At 33.1% G+C, this 24,440-nt stretch overlaps 3 protein-coding genes and 1 long non-coding RNA gene across 5 annotated transcripts; 2 read left to right on the top strand and 2 right to left on the bottom strand.

Annotated features, from left to right (window-relative positions):
• The first annotated feature begins 675 nt into the window (after positions 1-675).
• Positions 676-4,757, top strand: LOC107957423 (eukaryotic translation initiation factor 6-2). Its single transcript, XM_016892942.2, has 8 exons — positions 676-804; positions 1,340-1,396; positions 1,615-1,711; positions 1,784-1,869; positions 2,366-2,410; positions 3,645-3,775; positions 4,116-4,226; positions 4,308-4,757. The coding sequence occupies exons 2-8, from the start codon at positions 1,387-1,389 to the stop codon at positions 4,563-4,565; spliced, it is 738 nt and encodes a 245-aa protein (XP_016748431.1). The 5' UTR covers positions 676-804; positions 1,340-1,386; the 3' UTR covers positions 4,566-4,757.
• Positions 4,758-5,430: 673 nt separating this feature from the next.
• On the bottom strand, positions 5,431-8,076 carry LOC107957424 (uncharacterized). Its single transcript, XR_005926606.1, has 3 exons — positions 7,759-8,076; positions 7,589-7,690; positions 5,431-5,998 (listed from the first exon to the last, which is right to left on the bottom strand). It is a non-coding gene; the product is annotated as an uncharacterized lncRNA (long non-coding RNA).
• A 3,453-nt stretch (positions 8,077-11,529) lies between these two features.
• On the top strand, positions 11,530-15,097 carry LOC107957444 (NAC domain-containing protein 53). The gene is made up of 6 exons (XM_041112340.1): positions 11,530-11,921; positions 12,380-12,657; positions 12,747-12,941; positions 13,467-14,072; positions 14,162-14,276; positions 14,391-15,097. The coding sequence occupies exons 1-6, from the start codon at positions 11,759-11,761 to the stop codon at positions 14,807-14,809; spliced, it is 1,776 nt and encodes a 591-aa protein (XP_040968274.1). The 5' UTR covers positions 11,530-11,758; the 3' UTR covers positions 14,810-15,097.
• Positions 15,098-17,944: 2,847 nt separating this feature from the next.
• LOC107957443 (acyl-CoA-binding domain-containing protein 4) lies at positions 17,945-24,143 on the bottom strand. Of its 2 annotated transcripts, none has more exons than XM_016892960.2 (14): positions 23,871-24,143; positions 22,542-22,673; positions 22,254-22,331; positions 22,028-22,147; positions 21,830-21,896; positions 21,634-21,695; positions 21,327-21,466; positions 21,117-21,243; positions 20,145-20,259; positions 19,985-20,073; positions 19,358-19,441; positions 18,920-19,240; positions 18,583-18,642; positions 17,945-18,476 (listed from the first exon to the last, which is right to left on the bottom strand). In XM_016892960.2, exons 2-14 carry the CDS (start codon positions 22,656-22,658, stop codon positions 18,309-18,311), a joined length of 1,548 nt encoding a protein of 515 aa, XP_016748449.1. In that variant the 5' UTR covers positions 22,659-22,673; positions 23,871-24,143; the 3' UTR covers positions 17,945-18,308. The 2 variants fall into 2 exon arrangements, with proteins under 2 accessions (XP_016748449.1, XP_016748450.1); XM_016892961.2 differs by having other exon boundaries at positions 23,661-23,872.
• Positions 24,144-24,440: the final 297 nt, after the last annotated feature.

Below are 24,440 nucleotides of genomic sequence, written 5' to 3'. Positions count from 1 at the left end.
AAACAATCATGAGGAAGAAAATTAAAAATCCAAATTAAGTAAAAAAAGAGAAGAAGCACTTGCCGCTTCTGTTGATGTTGGTGAAAGATGCCAAGATGAAAGTCGGCGAAAGATCTGAGCGGGTGGAGGTTTGGTTCGGTGGCAACTTCTGTTGATGTTGGGAGGGAGAGGGAGAGGGAGAGGGAGAGGGTGGGGAGAACGATTTCTGCTGGGAAGGGTAAAACAGACACCGATTAGCTAATCCTTTCTTTTGGAAGGGATTGGAAATCAGCGTTGAAGCAGAGAAAATGAGGATTGCGTACGTAACGTAATAGGCCCGTATTAGGGCAATACACCCAACCAAACGTGGGATTAAGTGGGCCCACCGATTAGGGGTGTATTGGCTATGCCAATACACCCAACCAAACATACTCTTATTTCATTGTTAAAAAATAATAAAATATATTTTTATAATTAAATTTAAATTTTATTCCGACCGAGCCGGGCTGACTTCAGAGATAAAAACTATTTTTCCAAGCTAATTACTATTACACCACCACATTCTCTAATTATTAAACCCACTAAAATTAAACCAAATTCAAGAGAAAACCAATCCAAAATATTTTTCTCAATAGTTTTTCTCTTAACCCTAGTCAAAGCACACTGTTACAAACCACGACGTCGTTTGGGCGAGCGCGTTTGATTGACCTTTTAAGCCGCTACATAAAAGGTTCATTAACCCATACAAAACCTGACTTGTTTCTCCTCTTCCTCTGAACGCCGGCCTCTCAAACTCCAACCAAGGAAGCACCAAACGTTTATTTGGTAAACTTTTTATTCATTTGTTAAGACTTCTGCTTGCTTTTGTTATCTGGGTTTCTACGGTTCAATAATATATGTAAGATTTTCTGATTTTCATAAATTTTCTGGGTTTTTCCTTGTATTAGCAGAAAGGTTAAGGTGGTGAACTTGAGCTTGTTTATGCTGTTATCTTTCTGTTTGTGATGGCATTTTATAATTTCATTTCCAATTTTTTGAACCTTGTTGTGGGGCCTCTTCTTTGGTTTCTATTGACCTTTGTTTGTAGTTGAAGTTGAGTAGAAATTTAGGAGTTTGGTTACTATAAATGCTTGAGAAATATTCAAATATAATTCGTGATGAACAACAAGTAGTATAAGGGTAGTTATCTTTAAGCGTTCCTTAGTGCAATATGTTATTATGCACGAGAATTGGATGAATATATATATGTAAATAATTACATATATATTTATTTAATTTGGGAATTGTATGATTCTTTATTTGTCTGGTTGATATTTTCTTTATAGGTTAAACTTAGTTTGATCTATCTTTTTCAATGCAGAGTTTCTTCCTCTGGTTTCATCATTGATCCATTTTTTTCGCTTTATAATGGCAACTAGTAAGTTTCATTCTTTTTTTCAGCCTTCAGTATGTATAAATATTTTATTCTTCTGTTGATATGACTAAGTTATTCATAACATTACATGGCTTGCATCTCTGTACATTAGTATCGATAAATCTTTAAAATTTATCACTTATATGGTTTTGGTGGTTCCCATCACTATGGAGTAAACATATCTTCTACAATCACTAGTCTCATACCTGTGGTTTATACAGGGCTACAGTTTGAAAATTCATGTGAAGTTGGAGTGTTTTCCAAGCTGACCAATGCTTATTGCTTGGTTGCAATTGGAGGGTCTGAAAACTTCTACAGGTGAGCTTGTCTTCTATAGCCCTTTTTTCCCTGTTTAAACTAATGTATTAAGGTTATATTGGCACCTTGCAGTGCTTTTGAGTCTGAGTTAGCGGATGTCATTCCTGTCATTAAGACCTCTCTTGGCGGCACTAGAATAATAGGACGGCTCTGTGCTGGTAAGAATTTTTTTAAGACTCATCTTATCTGACATTGTCAAGAAAAACAGAATAGAAGGCAAACCGGTCCAACCTTCTGTTTCCACTCCAACCAGTTTAACTAACTGGTTTTATATTTTTATGTCTAGATACTATTTTAATGTAAATAAATATTAAATATGGTTTATAATTAACACAAAGTACATTTGGCTTAATGGTAATTGGTAAGATCTTTATTATAAAATCAAGAGGTTAATGGTTCAAATCTCATTGATTAGGAATAAAGTTTTGAAAACAAGAAGAAAAATATATTTATAAAGCTGGGTTTTTACTGGTTCAGTCTCGTTTTTTTAAATGGTTGGTTCTTTCTTGGCTTGAGTATTACCCTACTTTTATATAGTCAACAAACCAGATATCCTACTGTTCTTGGTTCAATTGACCGGTCTTGTCCAAGTTTTATTCATTGTTGTTAGATGCCTTTGGATTTGGTTAATGTGAGCTTGATTTGTTTTGACAGGAAATAAGAATGGGCTTCTTGTCCCTCACACCACCACAGATCAAGGTAATTTTTTGAGTTCTCTCAGTGGGATCTAAACATTGGCAATAGTGCATGTGTAATTTTGATTCTTAACTCATTGCTTTTACGTGAAGCTTCCTTATTATATTCAAATCCGAGCTATTTAGAAATCTTCATCCATATGCAGCTGAAGGCTGTTTTGTTTTAAGTTTTCTATGTTTTTAGAGTTTTTGTAGTTCTTTGTGATCGTCTTTGTTTCTACAAGAAGAGATTTAAACAGGGAAGGAGTTAATCTAATACAAGTAGAATGGAAATGGGGCCACCTACACCTCCCTGAAATCCTCTTGGGGAAAGAAGGATCGTTGTCAGTCAAACCTTTCACTGAACTGCACAAGGTGTTGCTTATGCAGCTGAAACTGTAGGGAGAGAAGTAGGCAGTGTTCATAGATTGGAGTGGGAAGTTAACGTGTAGGCCTGAGAAATGACAATAAATGAAACTTATGATCAAACTGGATTTAGTTGGCGAAAATGAGGTTTGGCTCATATAATTCAAAAGTATCTGAAAACTGTATTTGGGAAATTGTGCATCCTGTGGATTGCACTAATTAACAGATTCTCCTTCTGAAGTCCATTTGATGTGTTAACTTTACCAAGATAGGGGCATGGAATCTCTAGGTTAAAATTAATATGCAAGATATCAGTGCTGTGGGGAGGGGTGGCTAGAACCGATATTACCCTGACCATTTTTCTTGAAGCACCTATGTCGACACCTCACACCTTTGTTTGGCACATATTTGGACATGATCTCCTAAGGACCCTTCAAATACATGGAAAAACTTAAAAATAAAAAGCGAACATTCTCTGTTAGGTACACACCCTAGTCCAAGCAATATAGAATATAACTTTTACACATTTTGACTTGTCAATATATGGAGCCATTAGGTGCTTGATGTTTATGATTATTATTTTAGTTACGATGTTATTTTCAAGTGCAAAACAAGATTATCTCTGCTCTAAGATATATCGAATTCAAGGTATTCAAGTGGCTTGAAATCTGGTGTAATTTATTTGAATACCTTGGATTAGATATATCTTGTCCTCGAATTTGATTTTCAAAGTCCAAGTTGGTTTGGTTTTGCATTTATATCTGGCTTTTAATCTCATTCCTTTGTCTTTGTAGGCTCATATTGTATATTTGTTCTACTTCACCAATTAAAAGTTTATAATCTTGGTTTCTAATATCAGTGATGGATTTTTATTTTATTCTTTCTTATTGAAGAACTTCAACACTTGCGAAATAGTCTACCGGATCAAGTTGTTGTTCAGCGCATAGAGGAGAGACTATCTGCTCTTGGGAACTGTATAGCTTGCAATGACCATGTTGCTCTGACGCATACAGATCTAGATCGGGTAAATTCCCATATATCATTGAAGTAGTTGATTAAGATCATTCCAAATTTTCAGTATCTAAGTGCAGTAATAAGGGGTCTTTATTTTCTATTTCATTTCAAATGAGTAGGACTAAATTACAGTTCAGTAGTTCTTTACTTTGCCTAGAATTCTTGGCTAGAAATGATATCTCCGAAAGTAGATACTCAGTAAAACATCATGGATCTTTTTGGGTTTTGAAGAGTGTTGATCGATTTTCCATAAGTTACATGATTCTTTCCATGTCATGGGTGATCTAATATTCTTTTCCTTGAGATTTTACAATGAGCTTATCATAATCTTTATCTGCAACTTCGATCAGGAAACTGAGGAGATAATTGCTGATGTTCTTGGTGTAGAAGTTTTCAGGCAAACAATTGCTGGAAATATTCTTGTTGGAAGCTACTGTGCTTTTTCAAACCGAGGTGGCTTGGTGAGATAGAATCTCTTCACCAATGATTACCTCTTACATTGTCAATTTTTGTTTCGCGATTTACCTTCTTTACTGTTGCAGGTTCATCCTCACACATCCATTGAAGACTTGGATGAGCTTTCGACGCTTCTTCAGGTTCCATTGGTGGCTGGCACCATCAACCGTGGGAGTGAAGTAATAGCTGCAGGAATGACTGTAAATGACTGGACTGCCTTCTGCGGGTCGGATACTACAGCAACTGAACTTTCTGTCATTGAGAGTGTCTTTAAGCTGAGAGAAGCACAACCTACTGCTATCGTAGATGAGATGAGGAAATCGTTGATAGACACTTATGTTTAATTCGTTGGTGTTTGGTTGGTTGTTGCTCATCGTCAAGACAATGCTGGCTCTGTCGTATTTTATGTCATGTTAAAATTACAACACTAATGAATGTGTAAATCTTTATCTGACTGTTCATTTTTTTTCAAGTATTTTTGTCCTAACGATGCATGTTCGTCTGGAATGTAATTTTCTGAAAAAAGTTTAACATCACTTTTGGTTCGCTGTATTGGATTAGAGGTGTATTGGATTAGAGGTGTAATGGAATAGAGGTGTAATAGCAAATCAACTGTTTGGTTGAATGTAATGGAATAGAGGCGTAATAGTAAAACTGTGTTTGGTTGAATGTAATAGAGGTGTAATAGCATAATGGAGAAAACTAAAATGACCAGAATACCCTTAGCATAAATTTGTTTTGGTAAATGATTATTGTTATTGTTATTTAAATTTTAATAAGATTATTTATTATCAAAAATAAATAATTTAATCATATTTAAACATAATTATTATTAAATATATTAAATATATTATAATTAAAATATATAATTTAATAAAATTATTAATAATTAATATTCTTATATGAATTTACTCAAATCATAATATATGATACTATAAAAGATAATTTGAAATGATTAATATTAAATATATTTTAATTAAAATATATGATTTAATAAAATTTAAAATAATTATAACTAATAAATTATCTTATATGAATTTGTATAATTTAAAATAATTATTATTACATATAATTTAATAAGATATAATTTCATAAAATTATTGATAATAAATTTTCTTATATGAATTTATATAATTTAAAATAATTTATATAATAAATCTATTGTATAACTTTCTCAAAGAGGTTCTTTCATCGTCGGGCATGGGTGTTGAAACCAAATACTTTAAGAAAAATGAATACTCTGACAGGGGTATAAAAAAGGGATACTTCAAGCAAAATGAAGAGTCGGAGAAACATAGCTCTGTATATTCTCTCAGTTGCTATATTTTTTGGTTTTCTTACCTTATTCTCTGAATTTTCTTCCTCAATGAGGTTCTTTTTTATTTTTTGATTTTAGCTTTGCCCCTATGGCATGAACCTTGTGATGAATTAAAAATTAAAGAAATATATAAAAATGGGTAAAATTACAATGAATCATTACTCCAAAGTTATAAACTAGTTATTCTAATATGATATTAAAATGCCAAGAGTGCAAAACAAATAATTTTCCAAGGATACCAAATCAGAAGGGACTTAAAAGGCCAACTAGACAGAGAAATTCAAGCAGATGCATCGCCGTATTTCATCATTGATATGTTGCATTTTGGATCATAATTCAAATTCAACTACAAATTATAGGTTAATGGGTTTGAAGCAGCACCAACAACTGTAGCCATGGGATTCGACAAATTGGGAGCAGCAAGAATTGCAGTAGTGGTGTTTGATGGAACTGTAGTTCCTACATTCAAACAAGTTTAGTCAGTTAAGTATCTAGCATTTCAATATGATTCAACAAGCATACAATTCAATGTTATAAGAGGTAAAAGCATAACATTTGCCACTCTAAGTCATGTCAATTGCCGGAAGGTAAATGAGCAGAACTGCTAAAAGCTGGTGACCTTTAAAACCATTATCAAGCCCAAAAGAACAGCAAAATAAAATAATTCGTTGTACATATCAGATATAGATTTTAAACATCCGACCCCAGCCTCTCTCAAAACCTTCCCTCTTCTATCTCGATGAGGAAATTACACAAAAAAGGGAATGGAAAAAAGAAACAACGTAAAATCCTAACAGCTATAATTCCTTAAAAGTTACACCAAGGAGTATAACTGCACCGCATCACATGATCAACCAGCACCGTTTCTATTGAAGTTAATATATTGAAAACGGAAATATAACTACACTGCACCACACGATCACCCAGCATCATTTCTCTTGAAGTTAATACAATACTGTTTTCAACAAAGTTATAAGCTAGTTAGGGGTCACCACTTCTAAACGCATAATAGTAGCATAGGAGATACATGTTTATGTTTGACCCGTTCTAAGCCAACACCCTTGACTTTGAAAATTGGAGAATCTCTATGGTTCCTTTTCCTTTTCAATGCCTGGCCCTTTGGCTAACTTGAGCTTTTCTCTTTATCGTTTACCATTCTAATACATTTTATATTTCTTTTCTCTTAATACTCATATTTGGTTTGCCATTTCCAAGATTCACGACGGTAGTTATACAAAGATGAATAGGCATATTCCTGGACATATATGACAGTTTTAAGTAAAACTGCTTTGCTATTTATAGATCAATGATTTAGGCTTGATTTATAAATTACTCGGGCGCATGCACATCTCATAATCCTTCGTATTCACCAGTGTGCATCAAAGACCATCTAATAAGATAAATCCCAGAATCAGCCATATGACCTCACCTAAGAATGAAGAGCTCGATCAGACAAACAAAACCTACGGAGCATTTTAATTGCTCTCATTTCCCGTATCACTTACATGAATAACAATAGTTTTGGTTAATTTCATTTCCAAGTCAAATTACATCAGATGTTCACTAGAAAGAATCAGAAGAGTAAATTTGTTAATCACATCAAAGCAGTGCTTGAATATTCATACACAGATGACCACATAATTCTCTAAAAAGGACTTCTTGAAAGCTTCTATTGCAATCTCGCTAATGACCAAAGCAAATAGATAAGACTTTAATTAAAACAAAGACAACAACCTAAAGTAGCAAAGGAAACTAAAAAACTATTGGAAACAACCACACGATTATTGAGGCAATGAGGTCTAATTTTTCTACAGAATCATATGCCTATTTCATGCATAAATGACTGCATAAGTCTACGCAAAGGATATCTTTAGTTTCAAGTTCAATACTGTTAATGACCAATGTATATGAACAAGTCAACACCATAATTAAACAAGATGACAAAATGAGATACTCCATCCATTCGTGGCCCAATGAAGTTGCTAAAAAAAATAGAATACCATTGAAAAAATCACAGGCATATATTTTTACTCAAGCAAAAGCTTGTACCATGATGCTGCCTTGGATCATAAATCACCATCTGAGATGTATCTGGACGAAGGACTTTAAGAGAAGCAGTCGGAACACCTGATGGTGCTGATGTACTCTTATCTGCACAAATGAAAACAAAAATTAGCCCAATGAGTATTAATAGTAACCTGGAACAAGAAACGGTGTACCTGTCATTGCAGATCCATTAGAGAGAACTGACTTATCCACCTTCTTACCAATGTTTTTAGAGAGCCACTGAAGAGAATATCAATGAGTTCAAAAATTAGCAAATGCAATTTCAATGATTCAAACATAGAGGTACAGAAGCAATTTTAAGAGTTATACTTACAGTTTTCAAAGGAAAAAGAAATTACACATAAACAAGTCCCAAATTTTTTCATATCTATTGCTGAGACATGAGCAACAAATTTGCGGTTTTATGAAAGAACAATAAAGCATGTTCAAGCTTAAAGCATCTAAAAAGTAGGTGTTAATCACGTTATCCGGACAGGTTTCAATAATCTAGGGCAAGAAAAGATCATAACATTTTATTTTGACTCGAGGTTCCAAAGGCAGATGTGCATCCGGTACAATCAGAAACTCTAAAAGGAGCCAAATTATGCATCGGCCTTTGCAATGACATTACAATGACCATAACAAACACCAAGGTTATGACTAAAATAAAAGAATAACAGCCCTAGTTGCTGATACGTTATAGAAAAAGTTGGAAATGCTACATGGTTATCTTGACATGGAAATTTCCGACCTCATTACATCACTGAACTTCAAAATTTCCCATCAGTTGTAAACATAGCATATTACTTTTATTTACGACATACTTCTCAAATACATCAGATCAACCTAAATAGTCATCAATTTATAACACTCACTGCCACCCTCAAGATATTGATAGATATCTCTACAACTATCTTTATCATGGAAGATTAAGAAGAAGGCCCTTGTTGCAAGACCAAGTACCAAATAAGGCTACACAGCTATGGCTCATTCTTCTGTGGACTTATTTGGCTAAGATACTTGCTAGAGGAACTTCATTCTTCTTCTTAGGTTTGCACCTACACGATGTGTGTGTATGTGTTTATCTTTGTCCCCTTCTAAAATTTTCAATACTACTCAAAACTGCTACCAAGCATAAAGCCTCCATTCTTTTGGCTACTAGCTTCAACATAGATGCCAAAATGCTGCTTGCAAAAACAGGCATAAACCAAAATCAGGTAATCATCAAAATCCCCACCTAAAGAGCAAATCACCATTCACAGACCAGGGCGGCACCAAACATACAACTAATACAGTTTTCTTAATACTATTAACCCTACATCCAATTTTTAAGAAGTCTTACTAACAAATATTTCTACCTTCTTGCACACAAATAGTTATTAGTCCTAAGCCAATGTTTAATGAATGTCCTAGTCAGACCCTCCTGTAGTCATAATCGAAAGTTGTACTGCTTAACCATCCTCTCTATTACCAAAAATTACTACTCTCAGAGGGTATCACCAAACATAGTTCCTGTTCTAACTAATAGTCTGCATTATGTCACAAGTTTTCTCCCTCAAGATTTCTAAGATTAACCCAGTTAAATATGCAAACCAACAACCTTAGTAATTTTCCTTCTCATGCAACTGATTTCTCTTTTCCATTTTCTGATTGAAATGTTCCATTTATGAGAAGTGTGAAATCGAAAGAAAGAGAAGAAAGAGGGGCTGCTGCTGGTTACTGTTTTGGCTGCTGCTGCTGCTGCTAGAATTTCCAATTTTGTGAATATATTGAAGAGAAAAAGAGAGGGTTTTGGTGTGCGGAGCAGATAGTGTTGGGAGGAAATGGGGAAGGGAAATTTGATGCCGAGACGAGAAGAAACGATGACGACAGATTAATCAACGGAATCAGTGGGAAATGGGAGGAGAAAATGATTAGGACGGAAGAGGAGAGGGTCGGGTAGGGAGGGAGGGTAAAACAGAGAGATGGGGAGGGAGGCCGGGCGTAATGGCTAATACAACGATTTGGGAACGGATTGTAAAACACGGGAATTTGGGGATTAGGGGCGTAATGTAATACGCGCGTAATGGCTAATACAGCGAACCAAACGCCGGATTAGGGGCGTAATGTAATACGCGCGTAATCGGGGCGTAATGGATTGGGTAATACGGCGAACCAAACACGCTGTAAATATTTTGGGATTTGATTACTATCTAAGTTATTTCTTTTTTCTTTTAAATTTTCCAAAGTACCTTTTTCTTTTACAGCAACGTACAGTTTTTCTTTTTTCGTTTATATTTTGATTATCCAAATCAAAGATTAAATAAGCATTTTGAGATTATATTTGAGTGGGTTTGATTCAATTGTTTTTGTTTTTATATTTTTAGAACATTATTTGATAATTTTTTAAAATGTTTTTCAAGAGTTAATTCCCATTTTGAACCTTAAATTGTAAAAGTATTATAAAGATTCTTGTATTAAAAGTTAAATTACATTTTGTTTTATTTATTGAAAAAATAGATAAATTTACCTGTGTATTAAATTAAAAAATAAATTTATTTTTCTTTTAAATTTTTTATCAATTTTTACTCCTAAAAATTAATCTACATATATTAAAATAGGAAACACATGATATATCATATGTAATTATATTATTATTTTGTTGCTTAAATTAATTATTAATATGAACTAATTAACTCTTTAACTAATAAAAAATTAATTTACTCATAATTTAAATAAACAAATTATAATTTAACTCCTAATACATTACCAAATTAATCAGACATTCTGAGTTTTGAATAAGTTTACTAATTACGATCCTTACCAGTAATGGATGTTACGTAGGTAATAAAATAAAATCTAGAAGCTTCAGCCGTTAGCCAGTTACATTCAGGAGCCGTTCCACGTGGTTTTGAGTCGGTGACACTCATTTGTATCCCACTCGAGTAACTTTATCATTCCAATACCTCATAAGGAAACAAATAACGGAATGTTTTAGTGAGGTTTGAAGAGTTATGTGCCCATCTGCACACTCCTTGGAACTCACGTTCATGCACCTAACTTCAAACCCTACATTTTCACTTAATAATTCTTATTATAATATTAATTTGGTGTTAAAATTAATAGAAAATTAATTAAATTTAAAAAAATAACAAAAATATTTTTCATATTTTAAATAAATTATTTCATTTGTGTATAATTTATTTTTTAATTTTAAAAATAATAAAAAAATGTATATAATAAAATTTAAACTCATAATAACTAAATTAATAAAACAATAAATTTATCACTCAACTAAACTTTTATTTTTATTTTTATTTTTTATATATTTTCATTTTATTATGTACATTTTCATCAATTATATATCTATATTAAAATACTCTTATTTTGAAGGATAATTAATATTATTATAATAATTTTTTATCTTTTCATACTCTAATATAATCTTAAAATAAAATAATTAAAAAAATTATTGTGAATCGAACACAAATCAATAAAATTATATAAAAATCTCTTACAAATTTAACAATAATAATTTCTTAAAATAATTTTATAAATATTTTTTTAATATAAAATATTTTCATTCACCTACATGAGTGTGATATAATCTAATACTAGTAATGTTATTGACTTCTAACACCAATATATTTTACTTTTTTCCATTTAATACCATAAATGTTGCATAGGTTATTATTAATTAATTTTAAACTTTAACTTTTAATTATTTATTATATATTATATTTAAAGGCACATCATATTAACAGGCTTAATCAAAATATGAATTATTATTATTTTGTCATTTCATAAGTTTTTAATCCTCTCAAAAGAAAAAAAAAACACAATGTATGGTATTGTCATTTTAGATTTTTTTTTTTAAACGTCTCAAAACAACTGACGGATGGGATTACGTTTATCATCCCTTTAAAGTCCACGTGTTGCACTGTCAGTGAATATTTAATTAAAACATTTGGTGATTTTATCATACTTCCCTACTCCTTTTCTTGAAAGATCTGAGCTTTCTACAAACTAACACGGCTAAGTAAAGCCTTCGTCTCACTTCAATTAAAAAAAAACAAGAGAAAAAAACAGCTTCCTTCTAACACCAAAAAAGTTCCCTTTCAAAAAAACAAAAGAAAAACCCAATTCTTCAAAAATCCTGGATTTTTGTTTGTTCCATTCACTGTTGGTGACTCGATGGGTCGTGACTCAGCAACCTCGTTAGCTCCCGGCTTCCGGTTCCACCCCACCGATGAAGAACTCGTTCGTTACTATCTAAAACGGAAAATCTTGAACAGGCCTTCCTTTGATGCCATTTCTGTTATCGATATTTATAGATCCGAGCCTTGGGATCTCCCTGGTATTTTCTTTTTTTTTCCCCTTTCGGTTTGATTTTCTTTTGTTTGGCTTGGTCAAATTTTTTGTTTCATTCTTGAATTTTGGTTTTTTTTTTTCAAGCCTTGACCTAAATTTTAAGTTTTGAAATTGGGTTTTCTATTAATTTTGGTCTTCAGGTTTGATTGTTGAAGATGCTTGTTTTAGCTCTTTTGATTTTAAGTTTTATAAATTGGGATATCGGTACTTGGTTAATTATAAATTGAACTTACTAATTTAGGTTAAATTTTACATATTTGCTTTAAAGCTTTTGAAGATAAACGCTTTAAAGCCTTTTTAGGGTTTTTTCTTCAATTCTTGAAATTGGGTTTTTTAAAAAAACTTTCCGACTATATCTAGTTTAAATTTATCTTCTATGTATAACTAGAATTTAGGGTGAGTTTTTTTTTTTAAAGTTGTAAATCAAGATTTTCTTCTTAATAGATAAGTCAAAGCTGAAGAGCAGGGACTTGGAGTGGTACTTTTTCAGTGCACTGGACAAGAAATATGGAAATGGGTCGAGGACCAATAGGGCAACTGAGAGAGGCTACTGGAAGACAACTGGAAAGGACCGTGCAATTCGCTTTAGGGAAAGAGTGGTTGGCATGAAGAAAACTCTTGTTTACCATAAAGGTCGTGCCCCACGTGGCGAAAGGACTAACTGGGTAATGCACGAGTACCGTCTTACTGATGAGACATTGGAGAAAGGTGGAATTCAACAGGTAAAGATTGTAATATATGTTCTAGTATTTTTTTGTTTTGAGCTTTGATATTTGTTCGGGGATTAATGTTGGGTTATTGGGGCTGGAAGGATGCTTTTGTATTGTGTAGGGTGTTTCAGAAGAGCGGGTCTGGGCCAAAGAATGGGGAGCAGTATGGGGCACCTTTTATTGAAGAAGAATGGGAGGATGATGAGGCAGTTTTTGTGCCTGGTCAACAAGATGCATCTGCCTATGAAGAGGCTGCCAACGAAGATGCTTTTGTTGAAGTGAATGATATTGATCAGGTGTGTAATGTTTTTGGCTTGTTTTGTGCTTGGAAGCTTGACTTTTTCTGTGTTTTATGTTATGTATTGAAGTTTGAGTGACTTTTTGGCGTGATGACTTGCAATTTAATAGAAAATAATAATGACTTGTTTAATGCCTTTATTTTATATTCTCAAATATTGTTCATCTTTTGGTGAATGAGAAAAGTCTGATTTTTAAGAAAAGTACTGCTTAGTTTGTGCTGGTGTGAGTTGTGTTTTTCTGTTTTGATTGGGTTGGGTGTCTTGAAGCCTAACTTTGTCTAGGCTTTCTTTGTGACCAATTTGACATTTAATGATGTTTGCTCTTGGAGTCATATCACTGCTGGGGGTAAATCCCTCCAACCAGATCCACTCTTAAGGCTTGGCATGCTTATGAAATCTTTCAGACATCTTTCATACAGTTATAAATTGCATTTGTCCTTGATCGGAGACTCTTGCTACGGATGAGTTGGTTTTATTGCTAGATGAATGATTAGAGTTCTGAAAATTGTTGCTTCTTGACAGAATCTTGACATTGGCAATCCATCTGAAAACAATATCCTTCCGTTGAACGGCTATTGTGGGGAATCAAGCAACCATGTGGAACATTCAAGGGAGTTCAGTGAAGACGATCAAAAGCCACCAAACAGTATGCATGAGAATGCATTCCTCCCTTCCAGTTTCTATTATGGCGAATCAAGCAACTGTGGTGAACATTCAATGGAGTTCAAAGAAGATTATCAGAAGCCTATTCGCATGCATGCCACTGAAGGTGATTCAAAGCCACATCATGAGCTTGTAGTCGCTGATTCACCTGAGCAAGATCTGATAGCTACAAATGGAAAACCAGTTAAGGATGAATATGTGCTCGAACCAATTGAAAACATCACTTCTGCGAACTACGTGCTTGGAGACCCATACCTGGATGTTACTAGTTATCTTCCAACCAATGATGAACTTTTCTTGGAAGCTAATGATTTTTCAAACCCGATTTACCCAGAATCTGAACTTTTTGACATCAATGAGTATCTTTCATTCGATGATGCTGATGATCAGTCTTTGGCCTTTGATTATGATGAAATTGTGGGAAGTGAGATTCCTGTTTCTGGCCAAGAACCTCTTACTGAAACGGTGCATAGTTCTTTTCTTTCGTCATTCGTTTCTGTAATACATGCAGAGAATTTTTGCTTTTTTCTAATTAGTTCATTTCTTGATAACAGCATACAAATGAAGGAACTGAACAAGATCTTAATGCTGGTGAACATGTTGAAGAACATGGCAATAGTGATGCATCCTCTTCAAAGCAAGAGCTGGAGGCTACAGAATTTGATCTTGGTAAGATATTTGGAAAATGGAATTGCCTAGTTCTTAATGCCATTTTATTGAAGTTATATTTCGACGTATCTGTATTTGTTTGAGCTCACTTTTGGTGCATTCTTTATGATATAGGTACCAAGTATCCATTTATGAAACGGGCTAGTCACATGTTGGGTAGCCTCCCTGCTCCTCCTGCATTTGCCTCAGAGTTCCCTCCAAAAGACGCTGCGATCAAGCTAAATTCGGCGTCACATGCTTCCAGTTCTGTTCATGTTATGGCTGGCATGATAAGAATAACAGACACAACTTCTTCTGGCAACCGGTTGGACTGGTCATATGGCAAAAATGGGAATCTCAACATTGTTCTTTCTTTTAGCTTGCCACAAGGTGATATAAACTCTTCCAGTTTTCTGCCGATGGCTAGCCTACTAACCGGCAAGACGGGGCCTGTTTTGGCAAGAGGGTGGTTCTTCTTGATGTTATTTTCGGTCCTAATTATTTCTGCGAGTGTAAAGATTGGGACCTGCTTTTGCACAAGGTATGGGCTATGATTCACTCCACACATGAACTGATTACAAATGTTGGGTAATATATTAGTTACCACTATAGGTTGACTAGGATGGTAGACCAGGCAATGTTTCATCATTTATTTTGTTCCTTTTTCTTTCTTTTCTTTTTTTATGATGATTGCCGAAACAGAAATCATAAGCTATATAGATTTATCTTCTCATTACAGTCCTTCAAGAATGGTTCACCCTATAAAGTTGCAAGGTACATCATAATGCACAATAAAATCCTGGGTTTGTAAGCTATTATACAACAATTGCTTGGTTGCTTCATTCTCTAGTTACTCTTTTTTTTCAGTGTATATGTCTAAGATGCTCATTATTATGTTACTTGGATTTGGTGCGAGTGTCGAGTATGGGCATGTGGGTATGTTATTCGATATAGGTTCAATTTTGTTGAAGTTTTTCATGTATTTGGAGGGTGTTTAAGGCTTTATTTGGTAGAGTGAAAAGAAAATTGGAAGGGTGGAAAATTGAGGGGATGGAAAACATGATTTTTCTTTCTTTGGCGTGCTTGGTAGGAGATGGAAAAATGGAAAGAAAATTATTTTTTATTTCCGTTCATGGAAAAATAGAAAAAATGAAAATAGAATGCATAAGTTTTGGATCAAAACACATTTCTCTTATTTTTCCTTTTTTTCATCATTCTAATTTGAAAGTGGGAAGGATTGAATTTTATCCATTAAGATGGATCCTTTTCACTTTTCTTTCTAATCAATCACACTTCAAATTTTTTTTCCTATTATTTCTTCCATTTCTTCACTTTTCCAAACAACCAAGCAAGTATAATCTTATACTTTTGTTTCTTCAATTTTCCAACTAACCAAGCATAATCTTATACTTTTGTTTGTTTGAACGTGTGGACATGATTACTTAAAAGAGATGAGAGATTGTTGGACATGATTACCTAAAAAAGGAATGTTAGTATGGAGTTGTTTAAAGGTGACTACCATTAATTAACTGCATAGGATAAATTATGGTAAGATGCGAATATCAAAGTTATAAATGTTCCCAAAGGACAAGGAATGTCAACAACTTTCATTTTAGGAAAGCTGAATGATATATCCAAGAAAGCCGCCACCCATACATGACTTTTATACCTATAATATTTTAAAGTTGTCCTTTTATGACAGCTCATAAATGAGTTGTCCAATATTGAATTTGTCCTCTGATTGTGGCCCAAAATAAAAGGTTATCCTGTCCTTGATGACCATAATAGCTTTCCTAAAGTTTAAAATTTTGGATATTATTTGATTTTTTTGAAGTTTATTAGCTGTTTGAATGGTTTGTAAACTCAGGTTTAGATTTTCTTTTAAAAAAATTACATTTTAGTTTATTTATAATAAATTCTGTCGTGGATTGTTAATACATTCCTATTTGAGTTTGATTTGTAATCTACATTCGCTCTATTGACTATTTATGCCAATCACATATTTAGATATGATATTTATTCATATATTTTAATCTTCCTTAATCTTATATTTTGTTTCTTAGAATTAAATTAATAAATTCATATGTCAACAAACAGTTGTAGATCCAAGTAAAGTTTCAGTGGTTTAATTAAAATATTTAAAAAATTTTTGGAGTATAATGAGAATTTCTTTTAGAAAAATATTGGGTGTCTAATTATTTTTTTTTTAGAATTTTCAAAAATTATGAGGTAAAAAAAGAAAAAGAGAATATTGAAAAATTTCAAGAGAATATTAAACAAATTTGAATATTTAATTAATATTGTTATTCAAATTTAGCTGAAAAATATAGGGTAGTATTTGATACGCTTATAATGTACATTTTTAATTCTATAAATAAACATCAAAAAATTGCCATATGTTTAATATATATGTTTATTTTTTAAATATTTTATTATATTTGATAAGATATTTGTCATCATCTCAACTTTGTCTATAGACAATGTACCAAATATTTTTTCAAAAATTATTCCTATGGGATACAACTTTGGATGATGATATCGCTATAACAAGTGGATAATAAACCATTTAAATTTAAATTTTCGTTTAATATTTTCAAATTTTCATAAAATAGTAGAACACATTAGGACTATGGGTTAAAAAAAGTATAAGAAGATTGGAATACATTTTATAATAATAGCCGCAGAGAGAAATTAAACAATAACTTTCAATGAAATAGGGGTAAAATAGACTCGTTCTTTCCAGTTTGTTATAATTTGGAAAATTATTGGAATCGGTATCCTTAAATTTTCATGGAAAAAAGGTTCATAAACATAATAATCGAATCTTGGATCCCATGTCAATTAATTTGATACTTACACAAATTTATCACTAGTTCAGTGACATGATTGGTAATTATATAAGTTACTAATATATCAAATTTTATGTAATATAAAATATTTTAAACAAAATTTATATATAATAAAAGAAATATTTGAAGCAAAATTAGGATGTGACAAATGTATGTAAAATACGATAAACAATTTTAAAGAAATAATTATCGTCACAAATCTGCATATAATAAAGCAAACGAACAAGACAAATAATGAAATACAAACACACGCAGAAATGGATAAATTTCTTGCACTAATGCGAAATTTAGATATCAAAAGAGTTCATAGTTGCAGCCCTGCTATTAATTCACGTTGATTTCAAAACGTTAAGTGAAGTGATATTTTGGGTTTTTTTTTTTTCAAGTTCCTTTCAACAATGGGATTTCAAGAAATGAAGCACTTGTTAAAGTCCTACATATTATATGGCACGATTTTCATGAAAAAGACTATAACAATTAAAGCACGAGATACAGTGAAAATAATAATTAAAACGTGACATAAGAAAAATACAGGATCCCCAAATCTTTTTTATTTATTATTATTGTGCCAAAAACTATATAAATATAAAATACAATGACAAAATAAACAAACACAAAAGAATAGGGATTAACGAATTGCCGGGGTCTAATAACGGAGATGACAATACAAGTCAAAATAAGCCAGTTTACTGGCAATCATCCATGTAAGATCAAGCCAAAAGAATGCAAAGGGATTTATTGTCTTCAAATTATATTGAGGCTATTGAAATCTGTTTCCGGATAAGACAACATTGATTTTGTAAATTTATGATCACAAAGGGGCAAAAGATTCGTTACATATGCAGGGGAAAATGTCAAGATTTGGTATAATATGATCAATCAAATATGAAAACATGCGTGAGTATACTGGTTTACAGGATACGGAATAAAAAGACTTGAAAATTAAAAGAAGAGCTGATACAACCGACAACGGAAAGTACAATTTTAACAACTTCAGATTCTATAGCTTCGAGAAAATTTTAATGGTCAAACTCGAAAGCTCACAAACACTTATTAAGAAAAGTAACGAAACAAATGTAAACCGCATGTACAATCTAAGTGATATTCGAGTAGATTGCACTCTCTGATATCAGTGGGATTGGAACTTACCTAGCCATTGCTTCGGAGATACCGTAGCAATGATGGTATGAAAAATATGCAACTTCTATGTGCCCCCGGCTATCCACCGCCAAACACCACCTGAACCTTGTTGCTGGGTAGATGAAACCTCCATCTCCTGCTCCAGTGCGGACTTTTGTCTCCTAAGTATTTGCACTTCGTTTTCTATGGACTCTAATGATTCCAACATCTTCTGTAGTTCTGCAATTTGAGCCTGAATACATAACCATGAGTTAGATCTTGAGTCTGTGAGGCTGAAAAAGAATAATAGAAAACCTACAATGAAATCAAATGATGTGTAAATATGAAAATCGGCAAACCTCAAGTTTAAAGCATCTTGATCTCTCCGATATCAGCTGACTTTGGACAGATTGGAGTTCCTGTTAAACAGAATGACATTAAATATAACAAAAACTTCAAACTGATCCTTAATAATATATGTTACTCTGGCTCAGGTGTAAGTGTCAAACAGAGGTATGCATTTGACGCGTGTATGTTTAATTTTTTTCCTTCTTTTTTTTTAAATGTATCTAGTCATACCCCCTACCTATGTCCATATATACACTGAACACAAAGTGCCGGACATTGGTATTTCAAGAAATATGAAGAGCCAGAGCAATATAGAAAAGACCTTTTTGAGTCATTTCGAGAGCATACCTTCGACAATTCAGTATGATTGCTTTTTAATTCATCAATCTTCTCTCTCAGCCTAGAATTTTCAGCCCTGGCTTCATCAATTGACGACTCCAACACCACCTTCTCTTCTTTAATTGCATTAATTTCAAGGTTGATATCCTTTTTAGGAACATTGTTTTCAACTCCATTAAAGTTCAGATCTATTATTTGTGGAAAATCCAATTTTTCAGACTTTGCCAAGGCATATGCAGCAGTAACAGAAGCCGCTGCTGCAGCTGCTGCTGGGGACTGGAAAATCTTCGGATGAGATAAGTCTCTTGGTTTGAGTTTCATAACAAAAACCTATTAACAGATGACCATTAAAATATCAGGGAAAAGGTAAAGTGATGCATAATGATAGATTCAGCATTAGCACATACAATAAAATGATTTCGTGTAAACTACTGTGTCAAAATGTACCTCATTATTATATTTCCCATTGTATCCACCAAATGCAACCAAATACTTCCCTCCATCAATTATAGCTGAGCAAATACTTAGGCCCTGCATTTTAATTGACAATTAGATCAGATCACTTATAGAAAAAATCTAAAACGTTTACTACCAAAATTCAGTTATGAACAAAGTCAAATCATTTAGATTAGAAATTGAAGCATAAGACAAAATCTTGGATAAATTGCATATGCTTATTTGACAATGTTCATGAAAACGATAACTTAATGTTTCCCACGGAAATTCAGTCATAAACAAAGTCATCATTTAGATTAGAAATTGGAAGCATAAGATGTAAAAAACTGGTAAATTGCAATGATATGCTTCTTTGCCAATGATAATGAAAACAATATATTAGATGATATTTCAGTCTGATAGAGCTTCTTTAAAACAAGCCAGTTGATGGTTATCATGAAACAACCCATGCTAGATATGGAGATTCAACTTTCCTCAGCTTTCAGACTGTGTTATGGACTATCACCAAAAGTTAGTAAGGAAAAAACTAAATCCGCAGCCAAATACCAAAAAAAAAAATTCCTAGTAGAAGTTTAGAAATCACACATAAACATGTAAATTAAGGCACAGAGTAGTAACCTCACTAGCAAGTGGATGCCTCTCCTTCAAAGTGGTCAGAGTGGACCAAACTAACTTGGACATATTTAAGGCAAGAGTCTCTGGGCAACCTGAAAAGAAAAAAGTGAATTAGCACATGAAGTCCCAACATAAATAACACTGCATGAAAGATCATACGAACCATTGTTGTTATCTCCACCACCGACAATATACCACATTTCATCAATGGAAATACCGGCATGACCAGCCCTAGGACTCACCAAATCACCCTGAACTTGTGGTTGGGACCACTCCATCTGCATGGCAGTCCAAGTCCAACTCCAATCAATTATACCATTCAGACTAGTTAAGCATAAAAGTACCATGATATTAGAATAACTGTATCTCTAGCTTATTATCATTATGAAGTCTGCTCCAACTTCTGCAGTTCTGATTTTCTAGGAAGGAAAGAATGATCAAATCAGAATTCATACTAATCGCCAAGGAAGACACTATGCTTTATAGGGAATTGATTATTTTGAATGAAATGAAATGGTAAGAAAATCTCCAATTTCTTTTTATGAAAAAAAAAAGATACTCTGTTACTCATATGTGAGCATCGGACAAATGTACGGGTCTAAAATGTGTATGTTTAAATTTATCCAAGATTTCTAACATTTGGAGAGTCCACAAAAAATCATATCCCGATATGTCAGGATATGCATCAAACAAGGGAATTGGACGTGGATATTTCAAGAAAAAAGAAGAGTTGGGGCAACATAAGGTCAAAATAGTGGTAGTAAATAAAAAAAATTTAGCATTGGTTGTACATTTTACATAGACAATCTGGCGAGTTTAGGCTAGACCCTGCTCTATGGAGAACTTGGAAGAGTTATTTGTGCCTTGCAAAGTACACTTCAACAAGCACAAATGAGCACACATGAAATTAAGCACTCATATTTACTATTTTCAGCTATGTCAAGGCAACACTTTATGATTTTAGGAGGCCATGCTAGTTATAAACTTGTTTGATAAGCCTTTGGCACACACTGCTTATAATGGAAAATGTGAGCAGTTACTAAAGAAATAAAATATGACAAATAATGGCATTCAACTCATACCAAAAAAAAAAAACAAGAAAAAACACAGAGACAAAAATGATTCCAAAACTTACAGTGTACAAGTCCAACACATGAAGATCATTGAAGAATACTGAATGTGAACAACCGCCAAAAATCAAAAGGTAACGCTCTGAGTGCACTGCAGCTGAGTGATCAAATCTTGGAGCTGGAGGTGTCTGCCTATCAAAATACAAGGAAGTGATGCAGGCTACTTCTAAACTTGTGAGTAATAACCAGCATTTAAAAGCAGAAAAGATGCTTACGTTGCCTCGACTACACTCCAAGTCATTGTCTGTAAATCAAGAACATGTACATCATTCAGCAATTTCCTGCTCCTGTCTTCTCCACCAAACACTATTAGTTTAGAACCCACCAGTGTGACAGAATGACCCCCACGTGCTACCTGGAACATATAACACAACAAACCAATAAGAGAAATGAACTCTATACATCTCAAGGAACGCATAACTGAAAACTATAGATCAGAGGAAAGAATAAAATAAATGAGCAAGCATAAAGAAAAGGGAAATTATAAAATATATTAAATAAAAGCTGTAAAAAGTGAGTTACCGGAATTTTTCCTGAGGTCTCCATGACACCACAGACATGCGTCTCCAGATTGATAAAATGCACTACAAGGAGTGCATTAACTATCATTAGTTTCCAAATGTACAAAAGTTCATTTGTCATAAACCATTAAACAGAATATTGGATTCATAAACTTTTACTGCTGTAATTGTACCAAATGACCCTCAGAAATACAAACCTATCATTGCATCGGAAGATTTCTTAGAATGCCCACCAAGAAGAAGAAGTTTATTTTCCCACTTAATCTGAAACAAAATAACTAAATATTTATTTCAGGAGCTTGTTCAAAGTTGTATAGAATCACTGCATAAGTGAGAGGAGTTTAGTTAGGCGAAAAAGAATTATATCTGTAGGTATGGTGCATCTTATGTCCTACCATACTGTGATCAGAAATGCCTGGAAGAACTTCCTGTAAGCCACTGTCTTCTGATGTATCAGCATCAGGATCAATCTCCAGTTTCAGACTAGACCATGTCAAACTTCTAAGATCAAATGCCTGAAAAAGAAGCCAAAGAGAACATTACAAATAAGAAAGTAGCTAAATATATGAACTAATTGTACCAAAAAAAAAAAATGTATGAACTAAGGTCATGCAAGAAAACCTGAATATCAGACAGGTATCGACCATTACGACTGCCTCCAGTGATATATAGTTTCTCATCAGCTACAGCGGCAGCATGCTACAGTGATAAGACAAAAATACATGGTAAGCAGTCTACCACAGAATATAGAAAAAGCAGAAATGGATAAGTGCTTCAAAGAAAAATTAATATTATAGCAGCCTTATTAATGATTAACAAACATGATCAAAAAGTCCAAACAAGAGAGAATCCATAAAATGACACAACCAAAATGATCTTGTGCAAGCTACACAATTTAAAGAAAAATACCTTGTATCGAGCTGATGGTCGTGCGCCAGAAACCGGGAGTGCTACCCACTGCTCATATGCCAAATCTGAAGGCCAACTAATGATATCCATGTCCTTTTTAATCTCTTCTGCTCCCATAACACAGCTGTTCGTCTGTCAATCAAGATATTCAGTTGCAAAACATATACAATCAAGAGGTACACAAGTCACAAATAAGTTTTTATAAAAAGCCAGTGGAGTGGAAGTTTAGGAGCAAGATAGAAATCTATAAACTATAATCCTTTATACAAATGTTTGGTGTGACAGCAGAAAAATGCAACGGAATCAAAATTCTAGAGAATTTTTAAAACCTACTTCCCTTTCCCTTTGGAATTCAAGATCTAAACAGAACCTCAGTCTTAAGACTTGAGAGATACAGCAGAGATTTTAAATATCAGACGCACCATCATTTAATCCAGTAAAAAGTTTGGATATGGAGAAACTTATAGAGAATGCTACTTGTATCATTTTTAATTGAAAAAGAAACGAGTCACTGAAAGGACAGATGAAGCAAGTTACTCAAAACAGGACCAATAAAGATGAACTTAAAGAACACGCAAAGAAATCCACCATATAAAGATACAAATTTTATAGACAACTTACACATATAGCTAACAGCATCTACAGCTAACAGTATCTACTTGTTAACATCGGATGAAAACATTCTAGTTGGGATAACTACATTTGTCAAACTTGATCATGTATTTCAAAACTCCAGCGACGATTATCTATTAACAAGCATCAATCAAATAGAGAAAACATTGAATTATGATAGTTATGCTTGTTCAAAAACAATTTGATCAATATAATTCTTCATAATTCTTCAACTGAATTCTATCCATTAAATCACAGAATTTTGTCAAACTATTTGAAATCGACCAACCTAGAGTTTTCAAAGGCAAAAACATGTACAAAATTGTTGTAAATGAACTCTATAAAACGCAAAACAATAGCCAATTCTAGATTCAGGCTAAATTAAATACTCGTTTTAAAATTCAGCTATTATTGGATATTTCAGTATTCTATCCTGCTGTTTGGTAGCAGAGAAAAGGCAGGAAAATCAACAAATAGATTAATTCATATCTCTCCACTCAAATCAACCTGATAAAAGTTGTCTGACTTAAACAAGTCAACACACTCCCATTTCCTTGGAAACAAACAAAATTCAAATTTCTTCCATTTTTCTCAGAAAACAAACAGAGTTCACCAAATTCCACATTCCTACCGGAGATCTAAATCATTAACATTCAAATTCGAATAAAAATCTAGAGCGTAAAATGCTCAAAACGAAAGAAACAAAATTAAAATTACCTGAATTGTGCAAAATTAAAGGGAAATGAGTTAAGAACCGTTGATTTCGGAGAATTGGATCTGAGAAGCTGATCAGGAATATGAGATCGGAGGATGAAGGGGGATGTGGGAAGAGATCAGACGGTGTTGATTATGCCATAAGACGAAGAATCGAACACCAGCCGTTAAGATCTAAATCTCTACGTCCCAGGTGAAGAGTTTTTTTTTTCTTTTTCGTTTTTGTGCCTACGTGTATTTTTTGTCTGCGTAAAGCTCAAATCGTCTCTTTAAAGCTTCCCAGTTGTCACTACCGTACGCACTAAAAAAATATTTAAATTAATTTATAAAATGTTAATATATCATTTGGTATCCTAATTTAATGTTTGTTCAGTTTGATATTTATATTTTTTCAATATAATATTTGTATTTGATAAAAATTATATATTTTGATACTTATAATTATTTTAAATTTTTAGGTAGACTACACCTAATATCGCTTGACTATTAGTAAATTTACGTTTTGGCTACTTAACTTCAAAAAGTTATAAAATAATCATTGAATTATTCAAAAGATATCATTTGAGTCACCGA

This window comes from Gossypium hirsutum, chromosome A05 (assembly GCF_007990345.1).
Source record: "Gossypium hirsutum isolate 1008001.06 chromosome A05, Gossypium_hirsutum_v2.1, whole genome shotgun sequence".
Lineage (NCBI taxonomy): Eukaryota > Viridiplantae > Streptophyta > Magnoliopsida > Malvales > Malvaceae > Gossypium > Gossypium hirsutum.
Note: the sequence above shows the minus strand (reverse complement) of the source record. Positions and strands in the feature narration are given on the sequence as shown.

Bases quoted from the DNA above. Each gene is read 5' to 3' on its own strand.
- LOC107957423 (XM_016892942.2), top strand. The intron at 1,712-1,783 runs GTGAGCTTGTCT...GGCACCTTGCAG, and splicing joins GGGTCTGAAAACTTCTACAG to TGCTTTTGAGTCTGAGTTAG. The intron at 3,776-4,115 runs GTAAATTCCCAT...AACTTCGATCAG, and splicing joins CGCATACAGATCTAGATCGG to GAAACTGAGGAGATAATTGC.
- LOC107957444 (XM_041112340.1), top strand. From the start codon at position 11,759: ATGGGTCGTGACTCAGCAACCTCGTTAGCTCCCGGCTTCCGGTTCCAC. The intron at 11,922-12,379 runs GTATTTTCTTTT...TCTTCTTAATAG, and splicing joins CGAGCCTTGGGATCTCCCTG to ATAAGTCAAAGCTGAAGAGC. The intron at 12,658-12,746 runs GTAAAGATTGTA...TGGGGCTGGAAG, and splicing joins AGAAAGGTGGAATTCAACAG to GATGCTTTTGTATTGTGTAG.
- LOC107957443 (XM_016892960.2), bottom strand. From the start codon at position 22,658: ATGGGAGCAGAAGAGATTAAAAAGGACATGGATATCATTAGTTGGCCT. The intron at 21,696-21,829 runs GTTTGTATTTCT...CACTCCTTGTAG, and splicing joins ATCTTCCGATGCAATGATAG to TGCATTTTATCAATCTGGAG. The intron at 18,477-18,582 runs GTTTGCCGATTT...TTATGTATTCAG, and splicing joins CAAGATGCTTTAAACTTGAG to GCTCAAATTGCAGAACTACA.